This window comes from Sciurus vulgaris (assembly GCF_902686455.1).
Source record: "Sciurus vulgaris genome assembly, chromosome: 3".
NCBI classification, from domain to species: domain Eukaryota; kingdom Metazoa; phylum Chordata; class Mammalia; order Rodentia; family Sciuridae; genus Sciurus; species Sciurus vulgaris.
Window position 1 is genome coordinate 177951344 of NC_136463.1, and position 13503 is coordinate 177964846.

A 13503-nucleotide genomic window follows, 5' to 3' on the forward strand; every position below is an offset into this window, starting at 1 on the left:
AGAACTATGGGACGTCATGAAAAGACCAAATTTAAGAATTATTGAGATTGAGGAAGGCAAGAGATACAAACCAAAGGAATGAACAACCTAGTCAATGAAATAATATCAGAAAATTTCCCAAACCTGAAGAATGACATGGAAAATCAAATACAAGAGGCTTACAGAACACCAAATGCACAAAATCACAACAGGTCCACACCAAGGCACATTATAATGAAAATGCCTAACATTCAAAATAAAGATAGGACTTTGAAGGCTGTGAGAGAAAAGCATTAGATTACATATAGGCAGAAAGCAATATGGATATTGGCAGATTTCTCATCCCAGACCCTAAAAGCTAGAAGGGCTTGGAACAACTTATTTCAAGCTCTGAAAGAACATTGTTGACAACCAGGAATCCTATACCCAGCAAAACTAACCTTCAGAGTTGAAGATGAAATAAAATACTTCGGAGGTTTCGGGATGGCAGACTAGAGGGTGGCTGCATTTCGTGTTGCTCCGGGGCTCGGGATTCAGGTGAGGGGAGGTTGGGAGACTGGGGGCCGGCTTGGGGCGGCCGGGTGGGTCTCTCCCGTTGGGGGGATGTCCCGGGTGGGGCAGTCGTCCCAGAGCACAGGGAACTTTGTGGGGTGGAGCTGCCCGGCGGGATGCCCCTCCCCCTGCTGGAGCAGTGGACTCGGACGGCTGGGGGCCTCGTGGAGGGGGCTGCTTGGCGCAGCGCTGGGACTTGGGGCGGCCGCTGGGGCTCTGGGCAGCGGCCCGGAGGGGGGGCTGCGGGGAGAGCTGTTTGGACTCGGGGGACAGTTCCTGAACACTGGGGCCTGCCCGGAGGAGGAGGAGGAGGAGGAGCGCGGCGGGTCGTTTGGTCTCGCAGTGACTGTGTTAGAGCTCCAGGTGGCTGCTCAGAGGAGGAGGCGAGTGGTGAGTTGTTTGGACTTAACGCGACCGCTCCTGAACACAGGGGGACTGCCTAGAGGAGGAGCGCGGTGGGTCGTTTGGTCTCCAGTGGCCGCACCAGAGCTCCGGGCGGCTGCCTGGAGGAGGCGTGCAGCGGGTCACGTGGACTCAGAGCGACTCACAGTGACTCACAGTGACCGCTCCTGAACACCCGGGGGGCTACCTGGAGGAGGAGGAGGAGGAATGGGACGAGTCACTTGGACTTGGGGGTGACTGCCCAGGGCTACAGGCGGTTGGCGGGAGGAGGAGGCTCGCGGTGAGTTGCTTGGACTCCTAGTGACCGCACCAGAACACCGGGCGGCTGTCTGGAGGAAGAGGCGTGAGGCGGGTCTCTGGGACTCGGAACGATTGTATGGGGCTCCAGGTGGCTGCTCAGAGGAGGGGCCGCATAGCCAGGCGATTAGGTGCAGAGCAGGGTCCAGGACCTAGGAGTCTTCTTGGTGGAAGAGCCTCACAGAGACACGCTTAGGGGCGAAGCAAAGGTTCCAGGACTGTGGGCAGATTCTCTGAGGAGAGGCAGCCTAAGGAGACTCATCTGCGAAGGGTGAAGCTCCCAGGCCCAGGAGGTAGGGCCGGGCCCCTGGGAACGTTGCAGAGGAAGGCAGCCCAGCCCAGGCAGTAGTTGTAGATTGAGGGGAACCTCTAGGAGGGGAACCAACTAGCGAGACCTCCCCACCAGGTGAGTCTTCCCTGCCGGGTGAGGTTTTCCCACAAGGACAGTAAAACCAGAGACACAGGCCCAAACAGGCTCGCCTCAGCCTGCAGCCTACTTCCCCTTTGGATGACCATTGGTCAACAAGTGGAGGCACCTCTGCCCACTAGCAGGGAATATACCCCACCTGAAGGCCACCACCCCTAGAGAGGCAGCTTCCTTGTGGAGCACCATATTATCAACTTCCTCCAAGACTTCAGCCTACTGAAGGCTAAGAGGGGATATATATAGAAATCTTCAAGGACATTGTAAGTCAATAGAGGAAATCTACAATATCTCAGCGGTCCACTGATACCTGAACAACATGAGAAAACAAGGGAAGAATATGCTGCAAACAAATCTAGATGTTACATCAATAAAACCCAATGACAGCATGGCAGAAGAAATGACAGAAAAGGAGTTCAGAATGTACATAATTAAAATGATCAGAGAAGCAAACGATGAGATGAGGAACAAATGCAGGGATTGAATGATCGCACCAATCGACAGTTAAAAGAGCAAATACAGGAAGCAAAAGATTATTTCAATAAAGAGTTAGAGATATTGAAAAAAAAACAAACAGAAATCCTTGAAATGAAGAAAACAATAAACCAAATTAAGAACTCCATAGAAAGCATATCCAATAGGATAGAACACCTGGAAGACAGAACCTCAGACATTGAAGACAAAATGTTTAACCCTGAAAACAAAGTTGAACAAACAGAGAAGATGGTAAGAAATCATGAACAGAATCTCCAAGAACTGTGGGATATCATGAAAAGGCCAAATTTAAGAATTACAGGGATTGAGGAAGGCATAGAGAAACAAACCAAAGGAATGAACAATCTATTCAATGAAATAATATCAGAAAATTTCCCAAACCTGAAGAATGAAATGGAAAATCAAGTTCAAGAGACTTACGGGACTCCAAATACACAAAATTACAATAGACCCACACCAAGGCACATTATAATGAAAATACCTAACATACAAAATAAAGACAGAATTTTAAAGGCTGTGAGAGAAAAGAACCAAATTACATTCAGGGGGAAATCAATACGGATATCAGCAGATTTTTCAATCCAGACCCTAAAAGCTAGAAGGGCCTGGAACAACATTTTTCAAGCTCTGAAAGAAAATGGATGCCAACCAAGAATCTTATACCCAGCAAAACTTATCTTCAAATTTGACGATGAAATAAAATCCTTCCATGATAAACAAAAGCTAAAAGAATTTACAAAAAGAAAGCCAGCATTACAGAACATTCAAATTTGACGATGAAATAAAATCCTTCCATGATAAACAAAAGCTAAAAGAATTTACAAAAAGAAAGCCAGCATTACAGAACATTCTCAGCAAAATATTCCATGAGGAAGAGATGAAAAACAAAGAAGCAAATCAGCAAAGGGAAGAATTATCCTAAAGGAATTGTCAAATGAAGGAGGAACCAAGTCGTGGCAAATAAATAAATAAATAAATAAAATTTAAAAAATGAACCAAATGACCGGGAAACCAAACCATATCTCAATAATAACCCTGAATGTTAATGGACTGAATTCATCAATCAAAAGACATAGACTGGCAGATTGGATTAAAAAGAAAGATCCAACAATATGTTGCCTGCAAGAGACTCACCTCATAGAAAAAGATACTCATAGACTAAAGGTGAAAGGATGGGGGAAAACATACCATGCACATGGACTCAGCAAAAAAGCTGGAGTATCCATCCTCATTTCAGATAGTGTGGACTTCAAGCCAAAGTTAGTCAGAAGGGATAAAGAAGGACATTTCATACTGCTTAAGGGAAGCATAAATCAGCAAGATATAACAATCATAAACATCTATGCCCCAAAGAGTGGCTCATCCATGTATGTCAAACAAATCCTTCTCAATTTCAGAAACCAAATAGACCATAACACAATAATACTAGGTGATTTTAACACACCTCTCTCACCACTGGACAGATCCTCCAAACAAAAATTGAACAAAGAAACCATAGATCTCAATAACACAATCAATAATTTAGACTTAACGGACATTTATAGAATATACCATCCAACCAAGAGCGAATACACTTTCTTCTCAGCAGCACATGGATCCTTCTCTAAAATAGGCCATATATTATGCCACAAAGCTAATGTTAGCAAATACAAGAGGATAGAGACACTACCTTGTATTCTATCAGATAATAATGGATTGAAGTTAGGAATAAATGAAAGAGTAAAAAACAGAAACTATTCCAACACCTGGAGATTAAACAATATGCTATTATATGATGAATGGATAACAGAAGATATTAGGAGGAAATTTAAAAATTCTTAGAGGTAAATGAGAACAAAGAAATATCATATCAAAATCTCTGGGACACTATGAAAGCAGTACTTAGAGGGAAATTTATTTCATGGAGCAAATTTAATAAAAGAATTAAAACTCAACAAATAAACAACCTAACACTACAGCTCAAAGCCCTAGAAAAAGAAGAACAGATCAGCACCAAAAGTAGTAGAAGACAGGAAATAGTTAAACTCAGAGCTGAAATCAATGAAATTGAAACAAAAGAAACAATACAAAAAATTGACAAAATAAATAGTTGGTTCTTTGAAAAAATAAACAAAATTGATAAACCTTTAGCCACACTAACAAAGAGAAGACGAGAGAAAACCCAAATCACTAAAATTCGGAATGAACAAGGAAATATCACAACAGACACGATTGAAATACAAAACATAATTAGAAGCTATTTTGAAAATCTATACTCCAACAAAATAGAAAATTTCAAAGACATCAACAGGTTTGTAGAGACATATGAATTGCCTAAACTGAACGAGGAGGACATACACAATTTAAATAGACCAATTTCAAGTAATGAAATAGAAGAGGTCATCAAAAGCCTACCAACAAAGAAAAGTCCGGGACCAGATGGGTTCTCAGCTGAGTTCTACAAAACCTTTAAAGAAGAGCTCATTCCAATACTTCTCAAAGTATTCCATAAAATAGAAGAGGAGGGAACCCTCCCAAACTCATTCTATGAAGCCAATATCACACTGATACCTAAACCAGACAGAGACTCATCAAGGAAAGAAAATTTCAGACCAATAACCTTAATGAACATTGACGCAAAAATTCTCAACAAAATTTTAGCAAATCTCATACAAAAATATATTAAAAGGATAGTGCACCATGATCAAGTGGGTTTCATCCCAGGGATGCAAGGTTGGTTCAACATCAGGAAATCAATAAACGTAATTCACCATAGCAATAGACTTAAAGTCAAGAATCACATGATTATTTCAATCGATGCAGAAAAAGCATTTGATAAAATACAGCATCCCTTCATGCTCAAAACTCCAGAAAAAATAGGGATAGTGGGATCATTCCTTAACATTGTAAAGGCCATCTATGCTAAGCCCATGGCTAATATCCTTCTAAATGGTGAGAAACTGAAAGCATTCCCCCTAAAAACTGGAACAAGGCAGGGATGCTCTCTTTCACCACTTCTATTCAATATCGTCCTTGAAACTCTAGCCAGAGCAATTAGACAGACCAAAGAAATTAAAGGGATACGAATAGGAAAAGAAGAACTCAAACTATCCCTATTTGCTGATGATATGATTATATAATTAGAGGAACCAGGAAATTCCACCAGAAAACTTTTAGAACTCATAAGTGAATTCAATAAAGTAGCAGGTTACAAGATCAATGCTCATAAATCCAATGCATTTTTATACATAAGTGATGACTCTTTGGAAAGAATAAACAGGAAAACTACCCCATTCACAATAGCCTCCAAAAAAATAAAATACTTGGGAATCAATCTCACAAAAGAGGTGAAAGACCTCTACAATGAGAACTACAGTACACTAAAGAAAGAAATTAAAGAATACCTTAGAAGATGGAAAGATCTCCCATGTTCTTGGATAGGAAGAATTAATATTGTCAAAATGGCCATACTACCTAAAGTGCTATACAGATTCAATGCAATTCCAATTAAAATCTCAATGACGTACCTTACAGAAATAGAGCAAGCAATTATGAAATTCATCTGGAAGACTAAGAAACTCAGAATAGCTAAAGCAATCCTTAGCAGGAAGAGTGAAACAGGGGGTATCGCAATACCAGATCTTCAACTCTACTACAAAGCAATAGTAACAAAAATGGTATGGTATTGATACCAAAATAGAAAGGTAGATCAATGGTACAGAATAGAGGACACGGGCACAAACCCAAATAAATACAATTTTCTCATACTAGACAAAGGGGCCAAAAATATGCAATGGAGAAAAGATAGCCTCTTCAACAAATAGTGCTGGGAGAATTGGAAATCCATATGCAATAGAATGAAACTAAACCCATATCTCTCACCATGCAGGAAACTAAACTCAAAATGGATTAAGGACCTTGGAATCAGACCAGAGACCCTGCAAATTACAGAAGAAAAAGTAGGTCCAGATCTTCAACACGTCGGCTTAGGACCAGACTTCCTCAACGGAACTCCCATAGCACAAGAAATAAAAGCAAGAATCAATAACTGGGATAGATTCAAACTAAAAAGCTTTCTGTCAGCAAAGGAAACTATCATCAATGCGAAGAAAGAGCCTACAGAGTGGGAGAAAATCTTTGCCAATCATACTTCACATAGAGCACTAATCTCCAGAATATATAAAGAACTCAAAAAACTCTACACCAAGAATGAAAATAATCCAATCAACAAATGGGCTAAGGAAATGAATAGACTCTTCACAGAAGAAGATCTACAAGCAATCAACAAACATGGAAAAATGTTCAACATCTCTAGTAATAAGAGAAATGCAAATCAAAACCACCCTAAGATTCCATCTCACCCCAATTAGAATGGCAATTATCAAGAATACAAGCAACAACAGGTGTTGGCGAGGATGTGGGGAAAAAGGTACACTCATACATTGCTGGTGGGGCTGCAAATTAGTGCAGACACTCTGGAAAGCAGTGTGGAGATTCCTTAGAAAACTTGGAATGGAACCACCATTTGACCAGCTATCCCACTCCTTGGCCTATACCCAAAGGACTTAAAATCAGCATACTACAGGGATACAGCCACATCAATGTTCATAGCTGCTCAATTCACAATAGCCAGACTGTGGAACCAACCTAGATGTCCTTCAATTGATGAATGGATAAAGAAACTGTGGCATATATATATATATATATATATACAATGGAATATTACTCAGCCATAAAGAATGATAAAATTATGGCATTTGCAGGCAAATGGATGAAATTGGAGAATATCATGCTAAGTGAGTTAAGCCAATCTCAAAAAACCAAAGGTCGAATGATATTGCTAATAAGTGGATGAGGACACATAATGGGGGGAGGGAAGGGTTAGTGTTAGGGTTAGAGTTAGGGAGGGGGGCAAGAATGGAGGAAGGAAGGACTGTATAGAGGGAAAAGAGGGGTGGGAGGGGTGGGGGGAAGGGAAAAAATAACAGAATGAATCAAACAACATTACCCTATGTAAATTTATGATTACACAAATGGTATGCCTTTACGCCATGTGCAAACAGAGAAACAACATGTATCCCATTTGTTTACAATAAAAAAAAAGGAAATAAAATAAAATACTTCCATGATAAATAAAATTTACAAATAGAAAGACTGCACTAGAGAACAGTCTCAGCAAAATATTCCATGAGGGGGAAATGAAAAACAACAATGTAGGTCAGCAAAGGGAGGAACTACCTTAAAGGAAAAATCATTCAAAGGAGAAACAAAGTCAAGTTAAAAACCAAATATAAGCCCAAATAACTGGGAATATAAATCATATTTTAATAATAACCTTGAATGTCAATGGTCTAAACTCATAAATCAAAAGACATAGACTGGCAGATTGTATTAAAAAGAAAGACCCAACAATATGCTGCCTTCAAGAGACTCATCTCAAAGAAAATGACATCCACAGACTAAAGGTGAAAGGATGGGTAAAAACCTATCACGCATATGGACTCAGTAAAAAAGTGAAGGTTTCCATCCTTCTATCAGATAAAGTGGACTTCAAGCCAAAGTTAGTCAGAAGGGATAAAGAAGAACATTTCATACTGCTTAAGGGAAGCAGACCATATGTTATGCCACATGGCATGGATGTGGGGAAAAAGGCACACTTGTACATTGGTGGTGGATTGGCAAATTGGTGCAGCCACTCTGGAAAGCAGTATGGAGGTTCCTCAGAAAACTTGGAATGGACCTACCATTTGACCCAGCTATCCCACTCCTCGGCCTATACCCAAAGGACTTAAAATCAGCATACTACAGAGATACAGCCACATCAATGTTCATAGCTGCTCAATTCACACTAGCCAGATTGTGGAACCAACCTAGATGCCCTTCAATTGATGAATGGATAAAGAAACTGTGGTATATATACACAACAGAATATTACTCAGCCATAAAGAAGAATAAAATTATGGCATTTGCTGGTAAATGGATGAAGTTGGAAAATATCATGCTACGTGAAATAGGTCAAGCCCTAAAAAACAAAGGCAGAATGTTTTCTCTGATAAGTGCATGACAATATATACCAAGGGGGGGGGGGGGGCGATGGGGGAAGAGAAGAATGAAGGAACTTTGGATGGTGTAGAGGAAAGAGGGGTGGGAGGGGTTGAGGGAAGAAAGACAGAATGAGACAGACAGACAGTATTACTCTCTATATATGTATGATTACATGAATGGTGTGAATCTACACTGTGTTCAACCATAGAAATGAAAAGTTATACCCCATTTGTATATAATGACTCAAAATGCAGTCTGTAAATATAAAAAACAATTTAAATTAAAAAAAAAGATGTTCACAGTTTCGAAGCAATAAATACACATCACATTAAAAACTAGAAAGAGGCTCATTAAATTCTATCTCTGTCTCTTCTCGCTGGAAAGATTTTGACTAGTAGGAGGTACTCACCGGTGGCCCCGGAGATCCTTCAGCACCAGGAGGGCCTGGGTCACCTCTTTCTCCAAGCCAGCCCGGCAGTCCTAAGTCTCCTTTACTCCCCTGCCTCCCAGGAAGTCCTGGAGGGCCAGGAGGACCCATAGGGCCGGGTTTGCAGGCACAGAGTCCTTCATTTCCTAGGCAAAGGATAAAAGTCAGCTTTGTTACGTTTCCTAAACAAAATCCCCAGTAAGAGCTTTACTATACAAAACCAACAGGGTGAATAGAGAACAAAAGACTGATGGATACAACTCTTGTTACAGGTAAATGATCCATGGGGCGTAGCATGGGGCAGGCTGCAGGGCTGCTGGCACGGTCCACATGAGACGAGTGCATAGGAACACACAGCGTTTGCGTCTGAGGGATCTGCCCCTGACAAATTCTAGGGGAAATACTGATCTCCAGCTCCACTGAAGGATTGAACAGTCTTTATTTGGTTTCCATTGAAGAAACAAACAAATAAATAAGTAAAGCCTGAACAATCGAGGAAACAACATAGAAAGAGGGATCATCGATGGCATTGCATGTGACAATCGCTAACTCAGGACAATGCAACAGCTCATCATCAGGACTTTAAGTCTTTAAAAGGTCTTTGGATGAAATTCCTCAGTTGAATTTCAGTTCTACTACCACCTGACCTGCTCAGAAAGACTGAATCACAGTCAGAGTGGAGAAACACAGAGCCACAGGCACCGGATGAGTCTGGAAAGTGTGGAGCCCACCGAGAGAAGCTGGGATAATAATCAGCGCTGCCCTGTCTCTGGCACTCTTGAAAAATCAAGAGGACCTTGTGAGCAAAGTCACCATTGGGTGTGAGTTCCATTCGTGGCTAAGACACAGGATTGGATGTTATGGTGACTTAGTTGCAGCGAAATGGTGTGGGCATTCTTGGAGGGAGCAGCTGAGGTGGGTGGCAAACGGGATGAAATGTCACGCTGTGCACCTCAGGGACGCCCCAGGCCGTATGTGGGGTGGCCTCCAGGAACTCTTCCCCTGAAGCATACTTGCCTTTTTCTCCTTTTGAGCCTCTTCCTCCTGGGGGGCCCACTCTGCCCTTAAGTCCTTGGGGTCCCGGGTGCCCAGCGCTGCAATACATCACTGCATGGTGGGCAAGGGGACAGGGAAAATCACGTTGTTTTGTCAATGTTTTCTGTAGAACAAGAATCTCTCGCCCTCACGTCCTCCTCCTCCAGTTTCCCCTCCCCTCCCCAGGCTGCGTTCCTTTCTTTCTTGAGGATTCTCTCTCCTGATGTAGGAGTAGGAACACACAGAGACCATCCGACTGTCCTGGCATGGCATGACAGCTGGCAGAGTCCTCCTACTCTCAGCTGTAAGTTAGTGAGCTGCGGAACAAGGCAGTGGACAGGAACACAGCAAAGCAAGTTGTGTTCTTTTTTACAAGGGGGTGTGTGGAGATTTTTCCCCTTCGCGTTAGCTAAGGAAGAAAACGTAAAGATGGCTTGCAAAGCAAAATGTTGGAGGCGTTGTCCAAGAGGACAGATGAAATGCCAATGATGCATTCCCTAAGCCCGTAGAATTAAAGACAGTGACAGAATATCAGAAAAAGGCCTGAATCTACAGGACAAAGGAAGAGGAACAAGCAGGCAAAAACAAGGAAGAAGGTCCCAGCCCACCCTGAGAATCTGAGACCCAAGCTGGCCATGGGGGATCTGGGAAAGAACTGGATTTGTATCAGAATCCCCCATCCTGGAATGAGAGTAGGGCTCACACCTGGGTTTGTTAGAGAAAGACACAGGAAGAGCCCCTTCCAAAAACTGCAGCGGGAAACAAACAATAGTCCCTCCCCATCCCAACACCCTGAAATTGGAGGGAACAGACACTGCAGCAAGAAGGAAGCTTTTACAGAAGCTGGGTAAGTAAAACAGCAGAATCCTCCAAACGCACAGCACAGCCCTCAGAAACAGAGACACAAACACACTCGTCCCGGGAGCTGGAAAATGGAGCCAGGGAAATATCCCCAAAAATGTCACTGAAAAATAAAGAGGTGAAGAGTAATCAAGAGAGATTAGTTTGTTAGTAGAAAAATTAACATAAAGTTCAGAAGGAGAAAGGATGGAGGAGGATATTTCAAAGAAATACTTGAAGAGAAATTTCCAGAAATGAAGGCCGTGTATTGAATTGAACCCATCAACCAATAAAGTCCTTGAATACCTGCAAGCAAATGAAGACGGACCAGCACCAAGGCAAGTTATTGTGAAATTTAGGACACTGAAAACAAAGGAAAGCTCTACATACGTCCAGAAAGGAAAAGAGATTTCAAACAAAGGATCAAGTAACTAAATGTTATTGAACTTTGTGGTAGCAACACTGGAGTCCAGGAAACGACAGAGAATGCCTTCAAAATCCTGAGAAAGAAGATTTGCAACCTGGAATTTAATAGTCAACTGTCAATCAAACTCTGCAGTGGAATCAAAGCATTTTCAAATCAAATCCCAACTTGATGTTCTTATTTATAAATTTTTTCAGGAAATATAATGAGAGAATATACCATTGAAAGAAATATGAGTTGTGAAGAGAGAGAGAGAGAGAGAGAGAGAGAGAGAGGAGAAAATTCTCAGGATAATGGTGAAAAGCAATCCCAAGACAGTGTCTCAGAAACAAATCAAAAGTGCAACCTGACATAATTTGAACAAATCAAAAAGCTCCAGGAAAGAATTACTCAAAAGGGTAACACTGGTAGAATATTTAGTGAGTTAGAATGTACAATAATGACATTTACATAATTCTGGGTGGTTAGTTAATATAACCACCCAGAAGCAAGCACGCAAAGGAAGACAATTTCAAGATGCTGTGGGAAAAGTAAAAAATATTATATGGTTCAGCTGGTGAACAGCGTTATATAACCATTAAGTGTAAACACTAAATATTTATGTAACCAAAATTAAGACAATGAGTATATTAATAAATAAATCAACAGGTCACAGGGATGGAGATCACACACACGTGTGGTAGGGTGGTGGTAAATGAGAGTTAAATTCATCTTCTATGGAGGGTGGTTCAAAACACAAGCTCAAACTGAAAAGTTAAGAAATTGCAATGCAAGTCTGTTGAAGCACACCCTGGAAACAAATAACAAGGATCCAGTTATGTGTGTGGCAATGATCAGCTCTGGGGAGGAAGAACTGAGATTTCCGCTGTTCATAAGAGGTCTGTGGAACAGTTTTACTTTTGAACCAGACCCATCGATAACTTTGACAAAAATAAAAACTATATTTAAAAAATAAAATCGTACTTATTTACAAAATTCTGTCATTTGTACTCAAACTCTCAAATAATTGCAAGTCCTTTGATATAATAGTTCTACCTCAGCTTATTTTGCAGAAGGATTTTAATATTAAGTTGGCCCACGGAACATGATACACTTTTCAGATATTTCGAAAGACAAGCTTTCTGAATGACCCTGCACATATCAAATGCAGTGTAAACGCCAGTGAGTGCAAAGGAGGAACACTTTACCATGTGATCCCGGGGGTCCCTGCAGCCCTGGGGCTCCAGGCAGGCCAGGTAGGCCTGGCCTCCCCGGCTTTCCTGGAGCAGAGTCTGGTCTCCCAGGAACGCCAGGTAGCCCAGGAAGCCCTGGAGGACCAGGAAACCCTGGTGGCCCAGGGGGTCCCGCCAGGCCTGCAAGAGAAATGAAGAATGAAAACCACACGTCCTTGCGGAGAGGCATTTCTGTAGATGAAATCAACATCGGCGCGTTCTTATTCAGATCATGGGATTTCTTAAAGGAAAAGGGATGAACCAGAGGACATTATACTCAGTGAAATAAGCCAGACACGGTAAGAGGAAGACCATGTCATCTCACTTCCATGTGGCATCTAAAACCATCAAACCCACAGACGCCAAGGGCAGAATGGTGGTTGTCAGGGCCGGAGGAAGGGGGATGGGGTGACAGTGGTCAAAGGGTTCAAAGTTCAGCTATGAAGAAGGACGCAGCTCTGGAGATCTAACTACAGCATGGGGTGGGACTACTACAGTACTAGACTGTGCACTTGAAATTGCTAAGAGGATAGATCCTAACTCCTCTCACCACACACACAGATAACTATGCAGAGATGACGGACATGTCAATCATGAGGTGATCATTCACACCAAATGCGTACATCAGAACATCAAGTAGTATACCTTATACTCATAAGTTTTAGGTTAATGGCATCTTGATAAAGCAATTTTTTTTGTTGTTGTTGTTTTTGGTAACAGGGACTGAACCCAGAGACACTTAACCACTGAGACACATCCCAGCCCTTTTTATATTTTATTTAGAGACTAGGACTTGCTAAGTAGCTTAGGGCCTCACTAAATTGCTGAGGCTGACTTTGAACACGAGATCCTCCTGCCTCAGCCTCCCAAGCAGCTGGGATTACAGGCGTGTGCCACAGCACGAGGCAGATAAGACTATTTTCTTTTAAATATAAAGAAAACTGCTCTTGATGATAATTCTCAAAAGAAGTAACAAAAAAGATGATGTTTAAAAAGTTTGCTTTTCTGTAAGTAGACTGCTACCTTCCTATAAAATAAAAGTCACAATAATCTGAATGAACTGCATTTTTAAAAAATAGGAAAATGCAAAAAATAACTGAATATCCCAGTTATTAAAATGCTTCACCACCTTTGAAAAAAGGATACTGATGGAAACAGATAGGCTTGGAGAATCAAATTTTCTTAGTGTCCCCCCATTTTTTAGGGTTATTGGGAAAGAAGTACATTTTATTTCATTAAAATTGGTACTTTCTCAATTTTTCCTCCTTAATAACTTGGTGATTCAAGTTGGTAGCACATTTAATGGCCAAAAACATAGATTCACATAATCACACGTGGAACATAAAATACCCTACTTCTCACAGCAACTCCGGTGGTGGGGAAGCATAGAGGT

General features: G+C 41.6%; 1 protein-coding gene across 4 annotated transcripts in view; it reads right to left on the reverse strand.

Annotated features, from left to right (window-relative positions):
• Positions 1-13503, reverse strand: part of COL4A4 (collagen type IV alpha 4 chain) — a 136294-nt gene that overhangs the window by 64332 nt on the left and 58459 nt on the right. For all 4 annotated transcript variants that reach the window (XM_079132608.1, XM_079132609.1, XM_079132607.1 and 1 more), the window contains 3 exons: positions 12087-12251; positions 9618-9707; positions 8583-8746 (listed from right to left, as the gene is read on the reverse strand). In XM_079132608.1, the coding sequence (XP_078988734.1) occupies positions 8583-8746; positions 9618-9707; positions 12087-12251 (419 nt within the window). The remainder of the gene's footprint in view (positions 1-8582; positions 8747-9617; positions 9708-12086; positions 12252-13503) is intronic.